Source organism: Microchirus variegatus (genome assembly GCF_963457635.1).
Source record: "Microchirus variegatus genome assembly, chromosome: 1".
Lineage (NCBI taxonomy): Eukaryota > Metazoa > Chordata > Actinopteri > Pleuronectiformes > Soleidae > Microchirus > Microchirus variegatus.
Genome location: NC_139802.1, coordinates 32,882,606 through 32,906,142, shown reverse-complemented (window position 1 = coordinate 32,906,142; position 23,537 = coordinate 32,882,606). Strand labels below are relative to the sequence as shown.

Here is a 23,537-nt window from a genome sequence, read left to right as displayed (position 1 = left end):
GAGGAAGTCATCATTAGAAGATGCATGTGTTTTATAACAGTAACCTTTCTGTCTGCTGTGAATAAAGGCAGATTCTCTTCAGGGCCACCAGGTCTACCAGCACTGATGTATGAATGTCATCTGCAGCTCCAGGTTTGGTGCAGGAACAGTCAAAGAACATGAGCTGAAACGTCATGTTACCTCAGGAAAGCTGCAGTGCAGCAGCAGCAGGAGTATTGGGGGAAATGCTGTACATGCTTCTTTTTTTCTCCACGATAAAGAAGACACATTCTTCAATTTTCTTTTAAGAATTGATGAATTATGCTGGAGTATATGCGGCTCTGAGTGTTTAAAATATCCAGGTTGGCATTTTATTTGATCCTGGACGTGCACAAATGAAGACGTTTGGAAACCACGCAGTTACCTGCTTCTCACTTGTTGCAAACTAGACAATCAGCTGAGAATGGAAAGTGACATTTAAACTTTAATCCAGCCTTTTTAACTCATTTTGTGCATATCTTAACAATCATAGAACATACAGTATGATACAAAGTTTGAGCCTTGTTTGACAGACAAGGATTTTTAACATCCTCTCAGACTGTATTGTAAAACAGAAGATATAAACCACATTATCTAACGACTGTATTGTATTCCATCTGTTTTAATGTGTATCTAACAAACTGGCAACTGCCATGTACATGCATGAATCCTGAAGCTGTTTCACTGTAGCACCTGCAGCAACAGCGGTAAAACCCATTTGATTTTATAAACCTGCACAATGACTCACAAGTTGTGTTGCAAACTCCATATATGCACTAGACAAGGCTGGAACTGGGTATCCCCCCGCCAACACACTTTGCCCCCGAGGAGTATTTTTGACTCTGCGCTTGTAAACGTTGGGCTATAAATTCAGATTTTATGGTATTAAAAATGGCACGGAACGGCAACGACTGGCTGACCTCATGGTGCAGATCATGTTGCATCGTTCATGTTCAGAGCAACAAAGCCACAAAATACCCGCAACATGTATGCTCTCTTAAAGGGGCTGCGTTTAAGATAAAGCAGATGAGAAGATAAAATATCCTTTATGTCTTTTATCTTTGGTGCATTCACACCAGCTCCTTCTTTCTCGAACCCGAGTTCGTTTGGGGAGGTGTGGACGCGCAACTGAACTCTGTCAAGTGAACAACGCAGGGCATTGTAGGCAGATGTAACTTCAAGTCCCAGTTGGAACAAGGGCCTTTCTGCAAGGAGTTTGCATGTTCTCCCCGTGTGTGCGTGGGTTTTCTCCCGGTTCTTCTGCTTCCTCCCAAATACATGCAGATTTGGGGATTCGGTGAATTGGTCAGTCTAAATTTGACAGTAGGTGTGAGAGTGTGAGTGAATGGTTGTTTGTCTCTATATGTGGCCCTGCGATGGACTGGCCAACTGTCAAGGTTGTATCCTGCCTATCGCCTTATTTTAGCTGAGATAGGCACAGCACAACGCAACCCTCATGTGGAGGATAAAGTGGTAGATAATGGATTGATGGATCACAGCAGATGTAGATATAAGGTGTTTCATCGTGCATAAGAGGGCACCAGCAACTATAGATAGCCTATAGCTGCCAATATCGTGCATCGCTAATGCTTCCTTATTAAATGGTCTCTATTTGTGTAGCTGCTTTACACACTACAGCTTTGCCATTCAGCGCATTCTATCACACATCTTTCATATCCATTCACAGCAGCGTGAGGTTAAGTGTCCAAGGATACATAGACATTGTAGACTAGTAGAGGGGGTGATCAGATCACATCAGATTAAATGCTCTGCAGTGATTGCTATCCAGTCACTGTTTTCTGAAACGCTTGACAGTGGAATGACAAAGTCAACAAGTCTTTTGTTTTCCCACAGCAACGTAATTGCAGTTGCTTCCTCCTGCGTCTGCCTTCCGGTGATAACTTGCAAAACATCCAACAGTTTCACCGCCAACGCATTTGCAGCTTCGCCTCAATGTAACCATGCACACATTCCCCTGCACACATGCACGTCAATGCATACGAGCTAAAGTAAATACAATCAAATGGAAGTCGCCCCCTGTTTGCGTTTTGTTTATTCATCGTAATCAGCAATGTATGGTGCAGAGGGCAACGCAGACTATTAGGAGCCTGTCACGGACATGATCTGCAAAGTGTTTTGGGGAACTAAATTAGCCTGAGATACCCTAACGGCTATTTAAAGATGCTACATGCAGCATTGCAACATCAGGAAATCAAAGCCGCTCTTATTTTGAGGCGATATTATAATTAGGGGACAAGTGATACTGTTGCTGGGAGGTCTGGCAACAGGTACTGGCTCTGGACTCTGCATTTTCTAGTGCTGCTGTGCCACCCGGCTTGCATTTGATGGCAAACCTCCTGTTGAGTTGACGAAAAAAAAAAAAAGGTTAACGTGTGGAGACAGGATGCGGTTTGGTTTCTCTCTATGAAGCTGATCTGCAAAGAGAGATACGTCAACAACAATATTATATTGTTTGTTGATTGTGTGCCCTGTTTTTATGCTGGCTCTTGGCCAGGTTGTCATTATAAATGGTTCTCAATTGACAAGAAACGTGGAAGGAGTGCAATAATAATAAGTGAAGTTTCCAGATATAGTTATATGTCTAAATTTAAATGTCCAGCAGGATTTATTGCCAAATGAGTATGTTTGTATAAGTATAAAGTTGCTTTGAAATAAAACCAAGTTTGGTTTTGTAGCCTTGAAACACACCTTTGGTGAGTAGAAACTAAGAACAAAGACAAGCTTTGTGGCATCTGAAGGCCACTGTGGATCCCTAATGTCCTTGGGAAAGAGGGTCTTTCACACTGGACCTTTAAACGTTGTTTAATAATTGTCCTTTAAAGGACAACACATAAGCTTTTGATGTTTTTTGTCCAAGTTAGAAAGTGGTAGACTGGCATGTTTCCTTGCGGACATAAGGCGATTGGTGGGGTACATGCTGGACAGTGTGCCAGTCCATATGCAGCAGGGCCACATATATAGACAAACAACCATCCTCTCTCACACTCGCAGTCAATTTAGAGTGTCCAATTTACCTAATCCCCATACTGGACTACACACAGGGAGAACATGCAAACTCCATGCAGAAAGGCCCTTGTTCTGACCAGGTCAGGAACCCAGGTCTTCTTGCAGCAAGAGTGCTAACCACTACACACCAACAGTGTGGCCCACCCATATTATCAAAAAATGTAAGGTATCCTATGATGCAGACCTAAAGCTATCAACAAGTCAACAAGAAAACCACCTCACCTGCAACCAATCCCAATTTCAAGGTGAAGTTCTTCATCAAATCTGATGACGAGGTTCAGTCAAGATCCTAAATTGAGTTATTGTTGTCCTGTGAATTTCTGGCACCATTTCCCAGATTGTCTATGGGTGAATGAGACGATGCCATCTGCCTTGTCTGTCAGCCAAATAACTGGAAGAATAATCTGACTCTCTGATTACCTAATCTGACGCAGTGAGCATGAGAAGGCGAAAATATTATTTGTGTGTGTGTGTTTGTGACATGCTAAATGGGATTGAGTGTCCTGACACTGAACTGTGCAATTCAATCGTGATTTTTTTTTCTGATGCTGACGTGACTTTCTGTTTTAGTGCAAAGTCAGCGCCAACTGTGTTGTTGCCTGGAAAGGCCCTGAAATGTTTCCCACGCACAGGAACAGTCTGGTTTTTGGGGACAGCGGCTATTTCTGTGCTGCTGAATGGGAGTTTGGGAATATTCAGGCATTTAGAGAAAAGATTCTTAGAAGTCTCTCCCTCCCTTGTGAAACACAGGCCTAAAATATCTTCAGATTTTTACAAAGAGCCACTCGTTTATATCCCTCAATCATGGTTGGACTTCACGTCTGTCCTCTTTCACTCTTCAGCTCTGACATAAAAGCTTGTCTCACTATTATGTTTGTGTTTTTTTTTCCTTTAACAGGTCACCACATCATGTCAAACAACGACCAGCTATGAGGTGGTGAGTAAACAACGTGCATGTGAGTGTGCTCGTGTCGCATGTGTGTGAATTTGGCCACCGATATAGCCATAAAGGAAACACTTAAAAGATCTCGTTGACCTCTGAAATCCCTGTCGTTACGCTGCTAAATCCTTCCTGGAACTGTTTCACACACACACACACATGCAGGAAACACTATGAGGCCACTGTTGAAGGTTTAAAGGTCAGACTCTGTAACCATAAGAGCTTCCTCCATCTCTTCAAAGAAAAATCAGTCCAGACACCGTGTGAACATGTGTTTTCGGCTGAGACATTTTGATCATGATGAAGTTTCATGGAGGAGCATACTTGTTGACTTAAAGGCGCCATATGTAAGAATGTGGCCAAAAAGGGTTACTACACTGAAATTCAAAATTCAAAATTTAGGTTTCGTTTTCTCTGCCATTGTAGCTCAGACATAACTGGCAACTCTGAGAATATTGACTGCAATGATTGGAAGACGGAGGTAGGTGGCGCCAAATGCCAAAACATGATTTTAAAACATGAACATGATTTGCGGTCTGCTAAAACTTAACCGAATACAGAAAATTACTCTGTGCCCTCTTCTCAAACTCAAAATAATAAATCCAGGAATCCAGGAAATGTGTCTGTGACTCAACCATGGATGTATAATATGAACTGGATAGAGCACCGCCCCTTCGCTTCCGTTCATTCCTATGAAGCTGCTCACCCAGCGCATATGCCAAAAAAGTTTTTGACTTCCGCATTTATTTCCGGGTTATGGGGCCCATAGAGCATGCGCAGTAGTGTCCCTACCATAATTCCTCTCGGCTATGTGAATGAGCCGTCCATGTTATCGACTTGCTCGGCGCGTACATGAACAGCGAAAGGCATGATGGGAGTATGCTAATGACGTGTGCTAGCGGATTTAATGAATGCCGCCGTCACGTTAACTTCGGCTTTTAACCATGGATTTGTAAATAAATGCAAAACCAACGATATCGAAGTGAATATAGTAAGCTGAAAAGTACAGTGACGGAGTTAAAGATTAAAACGATCAATAAAAATGGTTTATTTGGGTTAGTGACTATTACCGTGACTATTACTTTATATGTGTTACAGGAATCGTGTTGTCTTTGTCTGATTTCCCTTATATAATTGTATAATTATTATTATGAACAATAACAACGTGTTAAAGTAGGTTTATAACTCCCGATTATTTCACTCAACACGTTTATATTCAACTATAATTTGCGTGTTCATCACATTTAACAGTAACTTCCTGAAACGATAGTGACGATAAGACAAACATCCTCAGTGCATCACACGGTCACAGTTCCGTAGTCCACACCGTCATCATTGTCCCGATGTCCGGGACTGAACACAGTGATTAAGCGCAGCATGTCAGTCTCCTCTCCTCAATGAATCCATACAACACCTCGTTAATACATCGATAATACATTTTAAAATAAATGTTAATGAGCACCGAATAAACAACTAAAACTTGCTTTGTCATAATATTTAAAAAATGTAAACGGAAAACCCCGCATTGTGTTCATTTATTCACATTTCTCATAAAGTTTTCATGTCGTACGGTTCACTGACAGCAGCGCCGTTCCCGAGACGCCACATGACCGCGATTGGCTGTGCTCGTACACAGCTGTGACGTCACTCTGAGAAATAAGATTTGTCTGGGCTTTTTATGGCATTTAGGAATGTTTTTCAAACATGAAACTCATATATAAAAAAAATATAATGTAAAGATTTATAAAAGCCCGTGTCCATGTCTCGAGGTGTCCTGTGGACACTTTTACACGCGTCTCTTTTACTATTGTGGTCAATGGGAAAATTGCTTTTTGGGCTCCATGGGATTTTTTGTTGCAGTACCCACAGTGGCCACCATGCAAAAATTGTCTTCAAGGCAGAGGGGGCGGAGCTCTATCCAGTTCATATTATACATCCATGGACTCAACTCTCAACTCTGAAAGTACGAGTTTGCTCGTGTGGAATATTTGTTATAATAATAGATTTTTCTGCATTCAAGATTGAATTACAGTGAAGTTTCACCACACATAATGCCTAAACAACGCACAGTTTATGATGTTTTAAAATACAAAGATTACACACACTGATGTTATGACCAAATTAGGAGCATTCCGAACTCCAGCTGCCTTTTTTTAAATGACCACGGCAGCTTGTTTAACAGTGCCCTCACTTTTGTTTACAGAGCTCACATCAGCCTGAGACGCTGCACTTTAAACTAAGTGAAGAGATTTTCCTCAACACATTGATCACTGTCAGTGTGTGTGTACTGTACTTCCTTTTGCTTCCTCACAAACTTCCTCTCCATCCTTGCCTCCTCCTGCAACTACACTAGCCAGGATTTTATTTTTTTTCATCCCTCTGATTTAATGTGGTATTTGTGTGCATGTGTGAGAAAACACCTCTTCTCTGGGTCTCCGTCTCACCCTTCCTTCTCACCGTATTGTTTCTTCTTCGCTGTGAGGGGAAACAATGAGTAACCCACTGTCTCTGTGTCGATTCTCTCTTCAGCCTCCCACTCCTCAGCTGCCATTAAAGCATGTAGATACCCCGGTAAGTGCCACAGCCGCCTCTTGTTTATCAGTGTTAACTCTTGAGGAGACATGCTTTAAAATCTCTTCCTCCATCAAGGCTATCATAGTTATTGCAACCAAGTGCTGGAATAACAATCCCTCTCTGCATTATACATCACATGTCCATTTCCACATGTACATCACATTTGCTGTTTTTCATGGTTTGTACCCACCATCCTTCAAAGCTCCTTTTACTGAGCTAAACTATTTAACCTCCTCTCTTTTCTGTGCCAGTCTGTCAAAATGTCTGGTACATACCTGACAGAATATTAAAACAAAAAAAAGCCAGCCGTGACGTCTCTTTGTGCAAATTCACGCTTCATCCGTGCCAGAAATGGCTGCCAGCTCCTGGCTCTGAAGTTGTGCATGCATGTTTAGCTTGATATTGAGAAACCATGAAGAGTATGAGGGGGCAAGATTCCAGAAAGATAACAGAGGAACGAACCATGACCAATGCAAAAAGAAAAAACTGTAGTATGTCGTCTTGTATAAAATGTTTTTAGATTTAAAGATGCTCCCATAAGTCACGATAACGAGTCAGTGTTTGCATCACGCGTGATCTGGATGTTTAGTTTAGAGATAACTCAAGAGTCGGAGCATAAACACAGATCTGTTTGTTCCAGCAGCTCGCATGGAGAGTTCGTTCGCAGAATTCACACGTGGATAAAAGCAAGACATTAAAAGTCCTGTCGAGAAATAAAGAGAAATGCAAAAGTGTCATTGCTCTATTTGTTATTTTAAATAAGTATAATACAGACTCGTACAGCAGGGAACGTGCAGCACACAAACAGATGATGTTAAATTATATAAATGCTCAAGCAGGAATGGCAAGGAAGCCATGATGACTTTATTGGGAACTATGTTTGTGAGTCTTTTTGCAAGAACCTAAAAAATACAATTCACAAAAATGACGCGAATAACGTCATGTTTACGTGCCGCAAAACCGGAGTCCAGGCACCGTTTACCAGTTTGCGCCGTTAGCTGCATTAGCTCCTTTTAGTGCCGGTTAGCATGCCTACAGTGGAACTGGAGCAGTCTGTTTATTAAATGAAAAAGAGCAGCGCTACAAATCTACAAGTTTAGCGTTACTTTCGAGACTAATTTTAACAATCGGGAGTCACGTAAACATGATGTCACGCGCGTCTTTTTCCGGTCAGTCGTCATGGAAACGTGTCATGTGTTAACGTTGATGCCGTTAAACGCCGTTGCCGCGTTAACATTTGACAGCACTAATATTTTTGCCAAAACATGCCTCTGAACAATTCCATGCAGAGGAGTTTTTCACGTGTGCTCAGTTAGTTTAATTTTTTCACCACTGGTTCCGCTACCTTTTATTTTTCCGTAAAGTAATTTTAAAAATCCTGTTTTTAGTTCTATTGGTGCATTCTGGAACTTCCGAATTTCCGAAGTCCTGAGATTTTCTGACGCAGGAACACGCGTTGTTATCGTGTGCTATTGCTAACAGTGGCTAGCCCGAGATACGTTTGTGTCCATGGTGTTTACGTACTTCTCAACTGGAAGTACCACAACTAACAAAGCAGAGTCGTACTGTATTTTTATATCCGTTCCACCATTCATGACAATATTTTATTTTCAGCTTTTATTTCTTCATTTAAAGTTTAATTATATCCGCGAGAAACGCGCGCGGATATTATGGAATCGGTCTCGCACGTCCGCAGATTTTAGCCGTTAACGTGATAACTGGAAAGGCGTTTGAGATTAAATTTTCTTATTTTTTTTATGGGTCACATACCACCTGTAGATGATCCCTATTGATTTTGAGCTGTCTACCATTATTATTAATTATTTAATTAATTAATGATATAAAAAACATATTTTCGCCTGTATCTTCCAAAGTATTGCCGGTATTGGCTTCAAATTTTGCATGGGCATCACATATCACCTGAGAATTATCCCTATCTTTGCAGCTTTATTATTAATTAGCATATTAATTAATTTATTATGCTAAAAACACATTTTTGGCTTTATCTTCCAGACTGATGGAGATATTGCCTTCAAATTTTGTACAATGATTCATGTAACAACTATCTACAAGTACAATCATTATTACTTTGGCTATGATTGGTAATAGTTACATAATAAGTTAACTGGTTAACTTATTAGTGAACACAGAAAAAATAGTTAAGGCATTTTTTCTTTATTATTGAGCTCATTTGGACACATTGAGGATATCATGGGTTTATTTAGCACTTATTCATAATATTTATTACATTATAATATAAATGTATTCATTATCATATAAAAAATAGTTAAGCCTCCATTTCTTTATTAATGCATTGAATGGAAAGTTTGAACATATGCTTTTTCATGAAATTTAATAAACATAGTGTATGCTTTTTCATGAAATTTGGACACTTTGAAGATATGGCAGATGTGGTTAGCATTTTAATATTCATAATATTTAACAAGGTATAATAGGTTAAGTAGTTTTATTAAAAACTAGAGAGAAATTTATGAGTTCAGGTATTCTGTGTTCAATATCGAGTTTATATGGATACTTTGAACATGTGTAAAGTGTAGTCAGCATTATATCATAATATTTAACAGTTATTTTGTTAGTGGCAGGTGCGAGTGCATATACTTTGGATATATTGGAAAGTTGAGGACAAGTTCGCGGATATACCCCTTGCTGTCGGCCCCCGACAGCGTAGGCTAGATTTTTACATCCTATGCGTATCGTTTTTTCGTTTACTACGCCTCCTTCTCCTCTTCCCTTAATTGTTACTTCTTTGTCTTTCACTTGCAGTTCATGACTGAAATCAGACCTTTCCTGAACTTCATCGTCATAACACATTGACTATATACTGTACTTAAATATGTGCATCTCACGGTTTATGTGCATGTGTGTTTGTCACTAGGGATCTACGAGGTCCTGCAAGAGTGTGGAGATAAGGCGAAAGCAGTCCAGGTAAGACACGGCAAGGTCAACTTGCACATACTATGAAGTGCTATAAAACTAAAGTTGAATTAATGTGAGGATGACCACTTCCTTCAGTATTGAGACCTGAAATTATCCAAGTTTGATCAAACACAGACATTTATCTCCACAAATGTATTATCTCATTCTTCACTCGTCTTTGCCTGCTGTTTTACAAACATGGAAGTTTCTCATGCAGAACTTGACTGTCTGCTCACCCACCACCTGACTGCTGTTTGGCCAGAGGAACAGATTGCATAATAGCAGCAGAGGTCGTGTAAACAGTCAGCGAGGGATTGTAAATCCGTCCACCTCCAAGAAACACAGAATAAGAGTGAACAGCGGCAGTTTATGTTTGATCGAGTGGATGTTTGCGATGAACTTTGCGGTTGCTTCCCGAGAGACAGTGAAGGGAGTTTTCGACGTGTTCTCACAGGGGGGAAGAAAAGCGACTGCAGTCCTAAAAATGATCATGTCTGGAAATGAAATGCAACAAGGCTGTTGGTTATGACTGTAAAAGGTCAAAGCCTCTTTTCCCTGTGTCCTGCAAAAATCATCAAAATTCACACAAAATCCAAATTTCTAACAGAGCTGTTTGAACACCAAATAAAGAAAGTCATTTTAATTATTTGTTATGACTTTTATTACACCATAGCTTGCAGTAAAGACTCCAAGGTGAACCAGGAACTTGTTGCTCAAGGCTTAGTTTTATTTTTGAAAGTATTCAGGAAATCAGGACTCCAGAATCTGGTTCAAGGAGAGCAGAGTCGATGGACCTCAGGCATTTTCTTGACACCATCTTCCCCTCTTACCTCTGCAGGAGTCAGAGTGTGGTTCAGGCCATGGAGGAGAGCTATGAGGTGGACTTGGTCTACATCACTGAGAGGATCATCTCTCTCTCTTTCCCCGCCGGCGCTGAGGAGCAGAGCTACATCACCAACCTCAAGGAGGTGGCGACGATGCTGCACTCCAAACACGGCGAACATTATCTGGTGAGGAAGACCTCCTGAATCTTTATTTATTTATTTATTTATTTACTCCTGTATGTATTTTCATGTTTGTTCTCTTATCAATTTAAGATGCTCAACCTGAGCGAGACACGGACTGACATATCCAAGTTAAACCACAAGGTACACACACACACACACACACACACACATGTATTTTTCATGTATGAAGAGAAATGACACTTCCCTTTTGCTCTCGTTGTTCCTGCCCAGGTTCTGGAGTTCGGCTGGCCAGACCATCATGCACCAGCGCTGGACAAAATCTGCAGCATGTGCAAGGCCATCGACACGTGGCTCAACGGTGACCCACGCAACGTCGTTGTGTTACACAACAAGGTAACGCTGTGAAACTAATGTCCAGGAGGCACAAGGGAGAAAAAAAGAAAGAAAGCAAAAGTGTGGAATGTTTGGTTATGTTTTATCTCGTCTGCTCTGCGGCGGCTGATCTCATAAAATTCCATCCTAAATCACGCAGATATTGAATTCTTATCGTCAAACAATCCATTATGTCCTGTTCAAACATACAGCAACTGCACAGTATTCATGTTTTCCAGATGGAGCGGGGGAAAAAACGCTGACATTTTCCTCTGACTTGACAGATTTTGTGGCTTTTCAACAAACAAAGTGATCAAATATTATGATGATTTGTATTATTCCAGCAAATGTAATTCATGCAGCTTGCTGACCAGTCTATCGCTGCTGCTGAGGCTGTACAGTATTCTATCTTAGCGCTGTGCTTCTTCAAAAACTATAAAACAAATGACTGACAACAGTGTTTATTTATTTTCTTCTGCTTCTGTGTCACAGGGGAATCGAGGTCAAACTGGGGTCGTGGTGGCAGCGTACATGCACTACAGCAACATATCTGCCAGGTATCAATTACATTTTTTGTGATCTCATGTTTTTTAAAAAGTGGAATTTGTCTACTTTAAATAGTAGAGCAGTAGAGCTTATCAAATTTTTTCCAGGAAAATCTTTCACAAGTGGAAAGAAGCACCAAAATTGACCTCTTTAAACGAAAAGAGCAGCGCTACAAATAACCAGCGTACCCATGTGCTGTGTATATGTGCCTCTGTTTTTAAAGTTAAGCATAACTTCAGAGACTCATTTTAACAATCCGGAGTCCCGTAAACATGATGTCACGCGTGTCTGTTTCCGGTCAGTCGTCATGGAATTGTGTCATGCGCTAACGTGCATCAACGTTGACGCCGTTAACACGTCCAGCACTAGCAGAAAGAGATAGGAAATGGATTTCTGGTTTATTAATTAGAATTTTTATCTATCATTTGAGACCAAAATCACCAAAATCGGCCCAGGAAATGAAATTCTGATAGTTGGAAATGGTGCATTTTTAAATTTAAGTGGCTAATGGGATTTTTCAAAAGAATGACTGAAGAGGTTCGTTCAGTCAAATTTTGGTGCTTCTTTCCAGTTGTGAATGATTTTGTTTACTAATCTCGGCTACTAAAAGGGAAAGTTTGAGGTTCTGACATCAACACCGGCTGACTGACCACTGCTTTGAGTTGACTTGCCTGAGACAAAAGGAAAAACAGGTTTTAGCCAGTTTTCAAAAGGCTCACCTAATAAAATCTACACATGCTTAAGCCTGCGATATCTTAAAAAGATTTGTTTGCTACCTTGCTTTGACATTAGACAGCCTTTTCCAGCAGGAAATTAAAGTTTAACTACTCCCAACTGCTTCTTTTTTTTACTTAGCTGTTTGAAATCCTTTGTTTGGATTTACCTTATTGGCACAAACTTATCGAACAATGCAAAATGCTAAAAATGAACATTTTTAGGTAGAGCGAGCTGTTTGCAAAGTTTCAGCCAGGTAAGTTTAGTGTAATAATGAATTCTGTCTCTGCTGGCAGCCATGTAATCAGTGAAAGTGATTCTCCGGCTCTCAGGTTAGTCCATGTAAAGCATGGTGAATGCAGCAGTGAAGCAAAGCCAGTGGTGTTGATAACATGTCAATACCTTATACAACCACACTTCAAAAAACTCAACTATCCCTTTATAGCTTTCCCTAATCTCTGAGGTTTTGTGCCGGCACATTTAGGCCCCCGGGGTCTGAGACCTGAGCAGTCTTGACTGAAAATTGAAAACTGATATGATTATTATGGCAAAACACTGAATCCATGGTCAGCTTATTTTCCTGGCTCTGTGAGAAGAAGAGCTTCAATCTGTTGTTGCTCTCTAATGCGGGCAGATGTTACCAGGTGGGATGGAGCCAGGAGGATTTAAACTGCTTTAGTAATGGTGAAGACTGGAATATTTTTCCTTCTCAATCTCCTTTTCAATTTTAAAGCTCTAATATTTACTTGTGTGTCATTCAGTGCCGACCAGGCGTTGGACAGGTTTGCCATGAGGCGCTTCTACGAGGACAAAGCACTCCCTGTGGGTCAGCCATCGCAGAGGAGGTTAGTAATGGCCTCACTTCCTGTTTGAGTTAACTTCTTTCATTTCTCTGCACCAGAGGATGAAAACTGTGGTAGTTATTTTCAGAAAACTGAACAACTGAAGCAAAATGTAAGTAAGTTGGAACTTGTTACCTCCGAGTTGAGCGGAGAACATGAATGCTAACATATTTCAGGTTAGCCGTTGTTAGCATTAGCAGTCAATAACAATACTCTACATGCTATTTTGCACACACAAACAGTGTAGTAACATGGCTAACAATTAATAATTTGTCTGACCGAATACTGACCGATATTAACATATGTGGCATTATGTCAAAAATACCACTGTAAGTGTGTAGGAAGTGACAATTTGCTAAATATCTAGCTACTGTTGCTACACCACAAAATTACAACTCAAATTGAATCAAAACAGATTGTTTCTTGTTTATTATGTTGCACCACGACTGTCACTTCTTCCCAAAAATCTTTCTTTTCGCGAATAATGTATGTGGCACACCAAATAATAGCAATAATTAATTAAAATGAATAGCAAAAGTATAATTTTTGCTTACAAAAGAAAAAAGGCAGTGCGGGGTCATGAAATTATTTCCAGAAATTAGATAAAAAATGTTTACAAACTTCCACAAGTCAGTAGTCGCTGCCATATATTATGACAAAAATGTTTTTGGGGGTCAAAGAGGGTGAATTTAACCACGAAATAACAAAAACAGCCAAACTCCATCAGTCTAATTTAGTTTCAGAAGCATTTTGCAGAGGAAATGATTTCCCTTTTTTTCGCTTCTTTATCTCCAGTTTAGTTTTAATTGGAATAATTGTGAGTAAATGTCACGGCACAGACAAAAGGCCATCCATCTTGTCTTGTCTGAGGGATTCCACTGGTGTCTCTTGGGAAGCTGCCCAGGGTTTAGTGGCAGTTCATTCCTGTCTTCTAAGGATATCGGAGCATATTTGCACCCAATTCTTTTCCATTTTTAGCAGCGAGTGTTTTGAGATAATGCCCTTTCCATGAACAGAGAGGTAAGCAGCCCCAAACCAGAGCAAGTCAAGCCAAGCAGAAGTGGTTTTAATGGATATTTAAACTAGTTTTTATTATTATTTTTAATGCCTTCTCCTTTAAGTCATAAATCTGCTCCTGACATTATATTAGCCCCCACTGCATTATTAGACAGTCAGCAGCTGAAAGCCTTAACCCACACAGTGTCTCTCTCCTTCACCTGCTGTGAGAGGATTCTTGACGTGAGAGTCTTGAAAATAGATGAGCAGTGGGGAAAAAAAGATGAATAAACAAGGAAACACCGAGCAACTCAGCACCACATCATTTTGTGAATTAGGCTGCCAGCCATTTTCTAACAGGTATATAGGCTTGCCCTCTGCCCTGCTGCTATTTCCTGCTTTCGATATAATTACCTCTCCCCTGGAGTCTGCTAATATTATGGTCTGGAATGTGTGACATTGTCATCAAGAGTAAAAGATGAGTTCAGTTCAAGCCTATTTTCTGCCACTGTTTTACATCATGCATTAGCTTTGTGTGAGTTTACCATCAGTAGGCTTAAGGTGTCTTTATTATCCCTGAGGGGCAATTTGGGTTACAGCCAGGCCAGCATTCACGCATAAACACTTATTTTAAACATATCTTGTTTAAACCATCCACTTTTGTCATTTTATGATATGTTTGTGTGTGTATACTAATCGCTCAGGGCTGGAGTGTTGTTAAGGAGTATTAATTGAGGTCAGTGCAAATAGTAGCTTTTCTGTTACGTTAATTATTTATTTGAAATGTAATTTATGTTGCCAATTTGTTTCCCTGGTTCCCTGATTTTTTTTATACTGAATATAGTTATTATTTATGAGATATTTGTTCTGTTTTGTATAGAGGCACCAGTAGTACATTGTGAATATTGTCATTTTTACAATGCAGCACAAAGGAGTTGTTGATCCACCACTGCCTCTATCTCTACATTCAAATATGTTCTTTTGTGAATTCAGTGTTAGAAAACGTGTGTTCAAGGTTACTTAAGTAACTACAAACTGACTAAACAAGGAAGATGTCGACCAGCAGCTCTTGTGTTCCTGTGAGCTAAAACGTGGGTTTTCTCAATGGAATTTGGTGCAGGAAATCGATTTGTTAACAAACGAGTTTTCTAGCAGGAAATCAAGGATATGTGTCAAAACCTCATCCAACCACACTTCAAAAACCTCAAACTATTGCTTTAATATGGGCTCATTAGTTCATAAAAGACAGAACATCTGCACGTCTTGTGATTACAAGCCCCTTCCTCCGCTCAGCACTGCTCTTGTGCTGTTCCCTGCTCTAATTGAATTTCAGAGGTGAAACCATCTGGCGACAGACAGCAGAGCAAGGGGGGGGGGGGGGGGGGGTGACTGCATGTGTCGACCCGACGGTCAGGGTCACGTTCAGTAGCATCGTCATTATCATCGCTTACAAGCAGACCACACAAACTCCAAAGATGCACCCCCTCCAAACTCACCCTTCTATTGTGACATTTGCCTAGAGATCACATGAGGGGCAGAGATTGGTCTGCTGTGAGGTCGTGAGCTTATTAAAATTATATGTGCATATTAAATTAAGTCAACTGAATAATCATAACTCGGTGTCACCCAAATTAAAACCTTTTTTTTTGGTCCACATTAAAACTTATTAAGCTGTAACCTAGAGTATAGCTTATAACACCTTGTTTGACCTCTGAACTTCTGTGACCTTTACTGCGTAAGCAGGTCGATTAGCGGTTACACCTGATTGATTTTAAAACCCTAGAATGAGAAACACCCCTCTGTATTGGATTTTTTTCTTTATAAATGACAAAATAACCTGTAATTTCCATCACAAGATGTCCACACACCCATGACCCAACTTGATATTTGCGGTATGAACAGTATTTGACAACATTTTTTACGACTTTGCCTGCTTTTCCTTTGTCTGCAGGTATGTACGCTACTTCAACGGCCTTTTGTCGGGACACATAAAAATCAACAACAAGCCTCTGTTCCTGCACCACGTCATCATGCACGGCATACCTAACTTTGAGTCCAAAGGAGGTGACGATCACCGTCTTCCACAATCCACAGTCACAACTGTGTTTCTGCTGCTTTATCTTTTCTTAAACCATCTCCTTGTTTGACTTCACTTCACAGGCTGCCGTCCTTTCTTAAAGATCTACCAGGCAATGCAACCAGTCTACACATCAGGAATATAGTATGAAAACTCTTATTCCAGTCTAAAGTGGTTTGTTTTAGTTTTAATTAGAGAATTCAGACACTACTCTTTTTTTGTATTGTTGTGGAAATTCTCTGCTGCTGGTAAAGAATGAAATGGAGACAAAAGGTTTTATTTTCTTTGCAAAGAAAAGATCGATCAGCACACAAGTGATCCTAGCTGGAGAAAGACACAGAGCATAGTGAGCCCTCCACATTTATACCTGAGAAACTCCCCTTTCGCATTCCTCACATAGACAAAGGAGTCTGCCTTTACAGGCCATGTTTCCACACCTCTTTGTCTACTGTAGCTATCGCAGAGCCTACTCCTTGCAGATGTTGTAGAAGGTGCAAGTTCAGTCTAGACGTCCTAATTAACAAAAAAGGACCTGGTAATCTGTGTTAGGGAAAGGTTCTAGCTCTGAGACAAAGAAATTGAATTTGCCATTACAGTATATATTTCTTTTATTTACACAGTAACGTACAAGGAGACAGCAACACCAGTATCTGCATCACAATTGAACCAGGCCTGCTACTGAAGGGAGACATCTTGGTAAGAGCTCAGTTGCAAAACACAATTTCAATGTTCTGTTCAAGTGTGGTTGTATGAGGTATTTCTGCTTAGGGCGTTTAATCAGTTTTTCCTTATATCTCCATATATTATATATATATATGTATATCCTTATATTTCCAATCTCAATACCTCATACAACCATACTTGAACAATCCCTTTAACATGCTGGGAAAAAACATGCATTATTGCTTGCAATCTTCATAAATTCATTAAAATGATCAATAAAAAAATAACTAAAATATAAATTATCAGAATGCAGAGATATGGGCTGATTGATAAGAAAATTAGTATATTGATTGATTAATTTTTTCACCGCAGCTGAAGTGTTACCACAAGAGGTACAGGAACCCGACCAGAGACGTGGTGTTCAGGGTTCAGTTCCACACCTGTGCCATCCATGACCTGGGTGTGGTTTTTGGGAAGAGCGAGCTGGACGAAACCTTCAAAGGTAAGCTCGTTCTGTGGGTGACTGTGTTTTTCGCTGCGTTTCTCTACATGTTTGTGTGTGTTTGACCATCGTTTTATCAAAAGGAATATCTAAAAACAACATGGAGGCATCACAATCACAGCAATAACAGTGGAATAACTCAAACAATAAGTGACCTCAGGGTGTTAAAGACTCCAGAGCTGATGTGTAAATCAAGAGTTTATTTCAATTCCCATGTAGGATTTCAAAAGTTATTTATTTCTTCTCTGTAACCAATGGGATCCTAAAAATGTGGATATTTTTTCAATATTCCCCATTTTCTATATAGAGATATTTGTGCTGTGCTGCAGAAGAACACACTCCCTCACATTTTAGGACTGAACAGGGTCCTCTGGTGGTGAAGGCAGCATTTACTTACAGAGGCATAAGATCCAAAATTAAGATTTAGAATAAGATATAACTTTTAGATTTAATTCTCAACATTCACATTGAGATTTAGGTTTAAAGTTAAGACTCAACCTTTATGAGTTAGATTTAGATTCAGGTTTATACTGTAATTTAGATGCAGTATGACTGATATTTAAACAACTAAAACTGGCTTTAATAAATAGCCGCTTTCTGCTGTCACTTACAGAAACTAATTAATATTAACCTTTGTTTTATGAACAATTTAACTGTGTATTTGTGTGCACTTATAAGAAAACAACAATACAAAGAGTCCTACTGTGTGCATGTGTAGATGAGAGGTTTCCAGAATATGGGAAGGTGGAGTTTGTCTTCTCGTATGGCCCGGAGAAAATCAAAGGTAAAGGTAAATCTTCAGCTTTATTACTGAAATATCACTTCTTTTTTATTTTCTTTATCGTGGCTTCTTTCTGTTGGGCCTCTATTACCCATCATCTCTCGTCTTCCGCAGGATTGGGCCACCTGGAGAACGGACCAAGTGTCTCAGTGGACTACAACACCCAGGACCCTCTGATCCGCTGGGACTCGTACGAGAGCTTCAACCAACAATGTGAGGACACTGCGGACGGCGACCAGGGTATGTCCAAACACACACACTTGCACTGACCACTTTATTAGGTACAGAATGAGGAAAGCGGTGATTTAAGTGTCTTTGAATGTGGCACGGTTGTTGGTCAGAGTATTTCGGATTTAATGAGATTTTCATGCATAGTCATCTCAAGGGTTTACAGAGAAGGGTTTGACAAAGAGATATCTAGTAGATAAAAAGCAGATTCATTTAGATTACACACCAAACTGGAGAACAGAGCATGTTAGTGAAAGTTTTTTCTTTAATGTAATTGAAGGAGGTTTGACATTGAGTTGTACATGTGAGTTGCAGTGGTGGATCCTGAAGAAAATTTCAGGGGGGGGGGGCATTTTTTTCTGATAATGATTAAGGTGACCCATTTAATAAGTGCATAAAGCAAGACAGTATCCATTTGTTTTTAGATGAACAGTCCTCCTTGTGTCCACTAGATGGCAACTTGATAAACAAATATTATTTACATGAATCTAATGTATGATGTAAAATAGCTAAGCAGAACACAAGATGTGTCCAGCAACCACAGACAGGGGCAGCATATTAAGTCAAGTATTTATTAACTGACCAAGGATCAAGAGCTTTCACAACCTTTACCAGGTACATACAACACACATATGACAAGATAGTGCAGTCAAATTATTCATTAAGTCTAAAGGAAAGTGCAGAATTGGATCTTTAGATGTGTTGCTAAAGGCATCTTACAATACTCTCTTACACGGTCCGACAGTCCGATTGTCTGATTTGCGTGAAGTTTAACCTGCAGTTAAACCCTGAGCGATACAAACATCAACAATGTTAGCAAACAAGCTAAAGAACGTAGCTTCAAATGACTCCCGTCCGCTGCTATGAGCCATAAACAGCTAATGCGTATGAAAGCACGAACTCCGTGGCACTGGTAAAACTATTTGTACTTATCAGTTCGTGCTGGGACCGTTCAAACGAGCACAATCGTCTGTGTATTCGCTTTGCTCAGAGCGCTGCGAGCAGAGAGGCGAACATCTTATCGAGAGACGTGAAGTGAAGAGAAGGTATCCCCTCCTCTCTTTGCTCAATTTACATATGACGCAAGCGCGTTAGTGCACGCACATAAATCGTCATTAAAAATGCATTGCAGGGTATGTTTTTCGAAAAAATACTTTTTTAACATGAGAGTCAATGGGAGAATTTTCGGGCAATTCTCCACGTCTATCAAATCACCCCAGAAGAGGCGGAACCTTAAAACGTGACTTGAATCTGACGATTCTGATTGGACAATGACAGATAATATGTCTAGAACACTGCTAATAACTACCTTTGCTGGCAGAGACGACTGAAAGGAATATTAGTACTAAGGATCTTTGGAATTGCTGAGGAAAAAAAATTATCTTTCTCCTCCTAGTTGGGAGGGCGTCGCCCAAATCGTCCCTATACACCGTCCGCCCCTGGTGAGTTGTACACGTAAAACCTTGTATGAACGGCGACAATAAACATATTCTTTTTATTTTGGAGCCATTATACACTTTAACAAACACATCTTTTGGTACTTTATTCAATTTCTGCCAGCAAAGACTCCCAATGTTACACACTTGACCTTTAAAAGGAAACTGATGCCATGTTTGTATTGCATGAAGGTAACATGTCACTAATCCAGAGGCCATAGTTGAAATTCATGCCTTGGTGCTTTCTCCTGAGGAGATGCACTGTGTCTCTCCCTATTTTCACCCACCTTTACTCCCCACCCTCACCCACCCTGTCAATGAGGCCTTTAAATAGCCGCTGCAGAAATAGGGTCGCGTCAGTCGCCCTGCTACTGACTACAGCCCCCCCCCCCCAAGCGGGGGTTGTAACTTGAAACGCCAGCGAACCTACTCAGTGTGCCATAAACCCACCCCCATCCGCTCACCTGCTTTTGCTTCTGTGCAAGGAGATGAGGAATCTTGAAAATTTGGGCACATGTTGCGCAGGTATGTTTCTATTGTTGGTGAAAATGAAAAAAAAATACTAATAATTTTATCAGATTGCCGAGGTTATGCTGAAATAAAGGATATAAGACACTCTATATTAGAGCTGAAACAGTTGAAGCTGCTGCTGTATACACACAAACGCTCCCTTAGTAGGGTCTGATAGTACTGCTTGACATGCGCAGAGGAATAACTTAATAATAAAACATGAGATAATTTATGTTCACAAAGAACAGACACAGGTGACAAGGATGAAACAACAATCCCCCAAAAATTACTTAGTGCAGCTTTAAAACCAGTTTAAAGAAAAATAGAATATGGTAGCATGGTGGATTTAGGAATCTTTTTCTGCTGACCTAAATATGATGCATACTTGCTAAGTCAGGCATTTACACAAATTTTGATCGTGAGATTTTTGGCTAAATATAGATGATAAAGCATTTCCTTTATGTCCTAATGTCAGCAGTAAATTGTCAGGCGTTGGTGTCAGATACAGAATAAAAAGCGTTTCTATTCAAGGATATTCCAATGACGTAATCAAATGTAGCTTTTTAAAAATGAGTTTCTTCTGTATTTATATTCATTGGGCTTTGTTCTTATCGTAAATGAGTGTGTGCAGTTTATGAATGGGTAAAGGAAAGTCTCTCTGTGGGATTGTCTTCATTACAGGATCATTCCTGCAATAAAGTGAACACCATTGACAGCGTCATAAAACACCCCATCTTTGCTCCATTCAGGACACAGTGTTGCTACTTAAGGAGACTGACAGTCTTACAAAGTCCCTTGGAAACTCTTAGGGTTGATGAGATTCATGATCACTGTTGTTAATCCGAGAAATTTGCGCAAACAGTTGAGTCAGGACTTGGCAGCCATTGTGTTGCTGCATCCACTTTTATATATGGGATTTTTTTTTTTTTATTGCTTTGCAAAGACCCATTTCATTTTTATGAACATCCCTAGAGAACTGTTGCGGTAATTGCTGTGCTGGAAGAAGGTCATTGGGAATCGCCAGGATTGCAAGTTTGATCCTAATTGAATGGGCAGCAGTGTTCTCAGCACTCAGCAGAAAAAAAAGCTCTCTGCCAGTTTATTCATTTGTCTAATTGCAGTGTTCGCTCTTGCACTCTGGACGTGAGAATCTCGGCGGTTCAGAGGGAGATGGTGCAGTAGGAGTAAGGTGGCTGTTAATTTCAAGGACTGGGCAAATGGTTCTCAGAAAAGGTCATCCTTGTGTTTTGGAAAATGCATCATTGACATAACAATAAGCAGCAAGCAAGGGCAATATGTGCTCCTACCTAGTAGTTGACGGGATATTTTTTTACTGCAAAACCACTTCATGGTCAGACATCAGACACTCCAAGGTGGTGTACAAGTCTTGACGCAGGGAATAGGACGCATTCCGACTAAAGAAGAAGGGAAGGATGCTTAGGTTCTCTGCCCGAGCCTGACCCTGACCCGGCCCGAACACAACAAGTAGGGTCGGGCTTCATTTTTTTGGGCCTGATCTAAGCTCTAACGATGCTACATGTCTGGTCCGAGTGGCTCGTCAGCTGTGAAAGATCCGTCGGGCAGGGAAGTCAGGGTGTCAGGCGGTTCGAGGGTTGCTAGGTTGAGGCTCGGGTGACTATCCTTGGTGACTACTTCTTCTGTTGTCAAAATGGTTTTTCTGCTTGTTGAGTGGGGCTTAATACACCACCTACCGTTGGGGCGGAAATGCAGTTCGCCCGTGCAATGTCCACGTTTGCAAGCTGTGTATGGGTTAGGGTAAGTTAGGGTAAGTATACCAGGGCCTCACGCCCCTTTTGACACAAAGTACCCTCTCAGCCACAAGGAACTAGCACAAATCACTTTTTTGGTAACTCTCATCTGCTAGGTGGTAGCCCAAATCCCATTTCGGGTGCAACAATACTACATGTTACAATTTACACTAGCCCTTTACAGGTATTTCAACAGTTAAAATGGGATGAGGGGGTTATAAATATGTCACACCTCAATGAAACTTCCCCTCAGCCACGAGGAATAAGCACAAATACATGTTTGGCAACTAAAATGCTGCATATTGCACTAGCCCTTTACAGGCATTGGTGGACACTCCATTAGGATACTTACTTTAAAAAAAACCCAAAAAAAACCTATGTAAATCATTTTAATGACAACAATGATATCAGACATACCAACCAAAGACGTATCTTTGCTTTTACCACAGACAGAATAATGTGTTTGCACTTTACAACAGGTTTAATCCAGAGGAAAGCAGCTGTAATAGTTATTTGAATTCCGAGATACGGCTCTAATCAGTTTCTGGCAGAAAATCACTTTTTGGCACAAACGCTGTCTTTCCAAAGTGAAGTCCCCATAAATCATCTCTCGGTGTGAGTGCAGACATTTTGGTCCAAAGGTGCAGGAACTCGTTTTAACATCTCGTCGTAGTAAATGATACGCCTTATGTTTTAAAAATAACTATAATGTAACCGTTCTATCAACAGCATTTAAATGATGACCAAAACGACTTTGGAGTATATTTCGGTCGCACGTATCCACAAGGGGAATAAGTGTATTTATAAAAAGGTTGTAAGTCGGCATAGAGGGAATGTTAATCAGGTGTTACATCAGATACATGTTTGAGTAAGAGAACTGAGGTGACCACACACTCCGATGCCACATGAATAATGCTGATACTATAAGTCCCATGACAGAATGGCCTATTTTAGTACATGCTTTGCAAACAAAGATAGACTCTGTCCACGCACAATGTATCGTTTGAGGAATCCAGAATTGTTTATTTGTGCGTCTGTGAAACAACTGTTTTGGTCCTGCGGTCTGAACGCATCCGGGGGCGCCGCTAACTTAAGTCCAGCGACCTTGAAAAATCCAGTTGAGAGGACTCAACGAAAGATGGCAGTCTTAAAGGGGGCCGGCGGGATTAGGTGGCTAAGAGCTGTGTGTGTTTCACGCTGATGCACATGCTCAGTGAAGTTTTTGAAGTCTTCCACAGAAGGAATTTGTGTGTTGCACTGTGTGTCTCGTACAGTATTTATAGGCTTGTATATCCTTTCCGTGCAGGCTTGTACATTTCTGTGCATTTGTGTAGATCTTTTGCAGTGCACCTTGTGTTTGTCAACTTGCCTTTGCTCCACTAATAGCCCCATACTCTGGGGCAGCTGTCGACCTGGAGGTCAAACCCGTCAAAACGCCACTGTTTAGGCTACTGAGCAGCTTCTGCTGCAGCGACTGCGGTGCTTTATGAAGGAGACACGTGAAAAGTGTTAGAATACCAATCCAAATGTGTGACTATTTCATTTAAAGATGCATGCAAACAAAATATTTTATAAGATTATGAAATTAGCCTTTAGCTCAACCTTAAACAAAGTCATTTCTAGGGACAGGGAGCAGA

The 23,537-nt window shown here is 40.4% G+C and overlaps 1 protein-coding gene across 6 annotated transcripts in view; it reads left to right on the top strand.

Moving 5' to 3' along the window:
- tns1a (tensin 1a) overlaps positions 1 to 23,537 on the top strand; it is a 68,873-nt gene that overhangs the window by 20,131 nt on the left and 25,205 nt on the right. For 2 of the 6 annotated variants that reach the window (XM_083889980.1, XM_083889977.1), the window contains 14 exons: positions 3,944 to 3,982; positions 6,515 to 6,556; positions 9,456 to 9,505; positions 10,335 to 10,506; positions 10,594 to 10,644; positions 10,735 to 10,857; positions 11,329 to 11,393; positions 12,858 to 12,941; positions 15,886 to 15,998; positions 16,095 to 16,155; positions 16,632 to 16,707; positions 17,047 to 17,176; positions 17,895 to 17,960; positions 18,072 to 18,197. In XM_083889980.1, coding sequence (XP_083746106.1) covers positions 10,357 to 10,506; positions 10,594 to 10,644; positions 10,735 to 10,857; positions 11,329 to 11,393; positions 12,858 to 12,941; positions 15,886 to 15,998; positions 16,095 to 16,155; positions 16,632 to 16,707; positions 17,047 to 17,176; positions 17,895 to 17,960; positions 18,072 to 18,197 — 1,045 coding nt within the window. In that variant the 5' untranslated portion in view covers positions 3,944 to 3,982; positions 6,515 to 6,556; positions 9,456 to 9,505; positions 10,335 to 10,356. Of the gene's footprint in view, positions 1 to 3,943; positions 3,983 to 6,514; positions 6,557 to 9,455; positions 9,506 to 10,334; positions 10,507 to 10,593; positions 10,645 to 10,734; positions 10,858 to 11,328; positions 11,394 to 12,857; positions 12,942 to 15,885; positions 15,999 to 16,094; positions 16,156 to 16,631; positions 16,708 to 17,046; positions 17,177 to 17,894; positions 18,198 to 23,537 lie in introns of all 6 variants that reach the window. The other 4 variants (XM_083889979.1, XM_083889976.1, XM_083889978.1 and 1 more) reach the window with 2 other exon arrangements.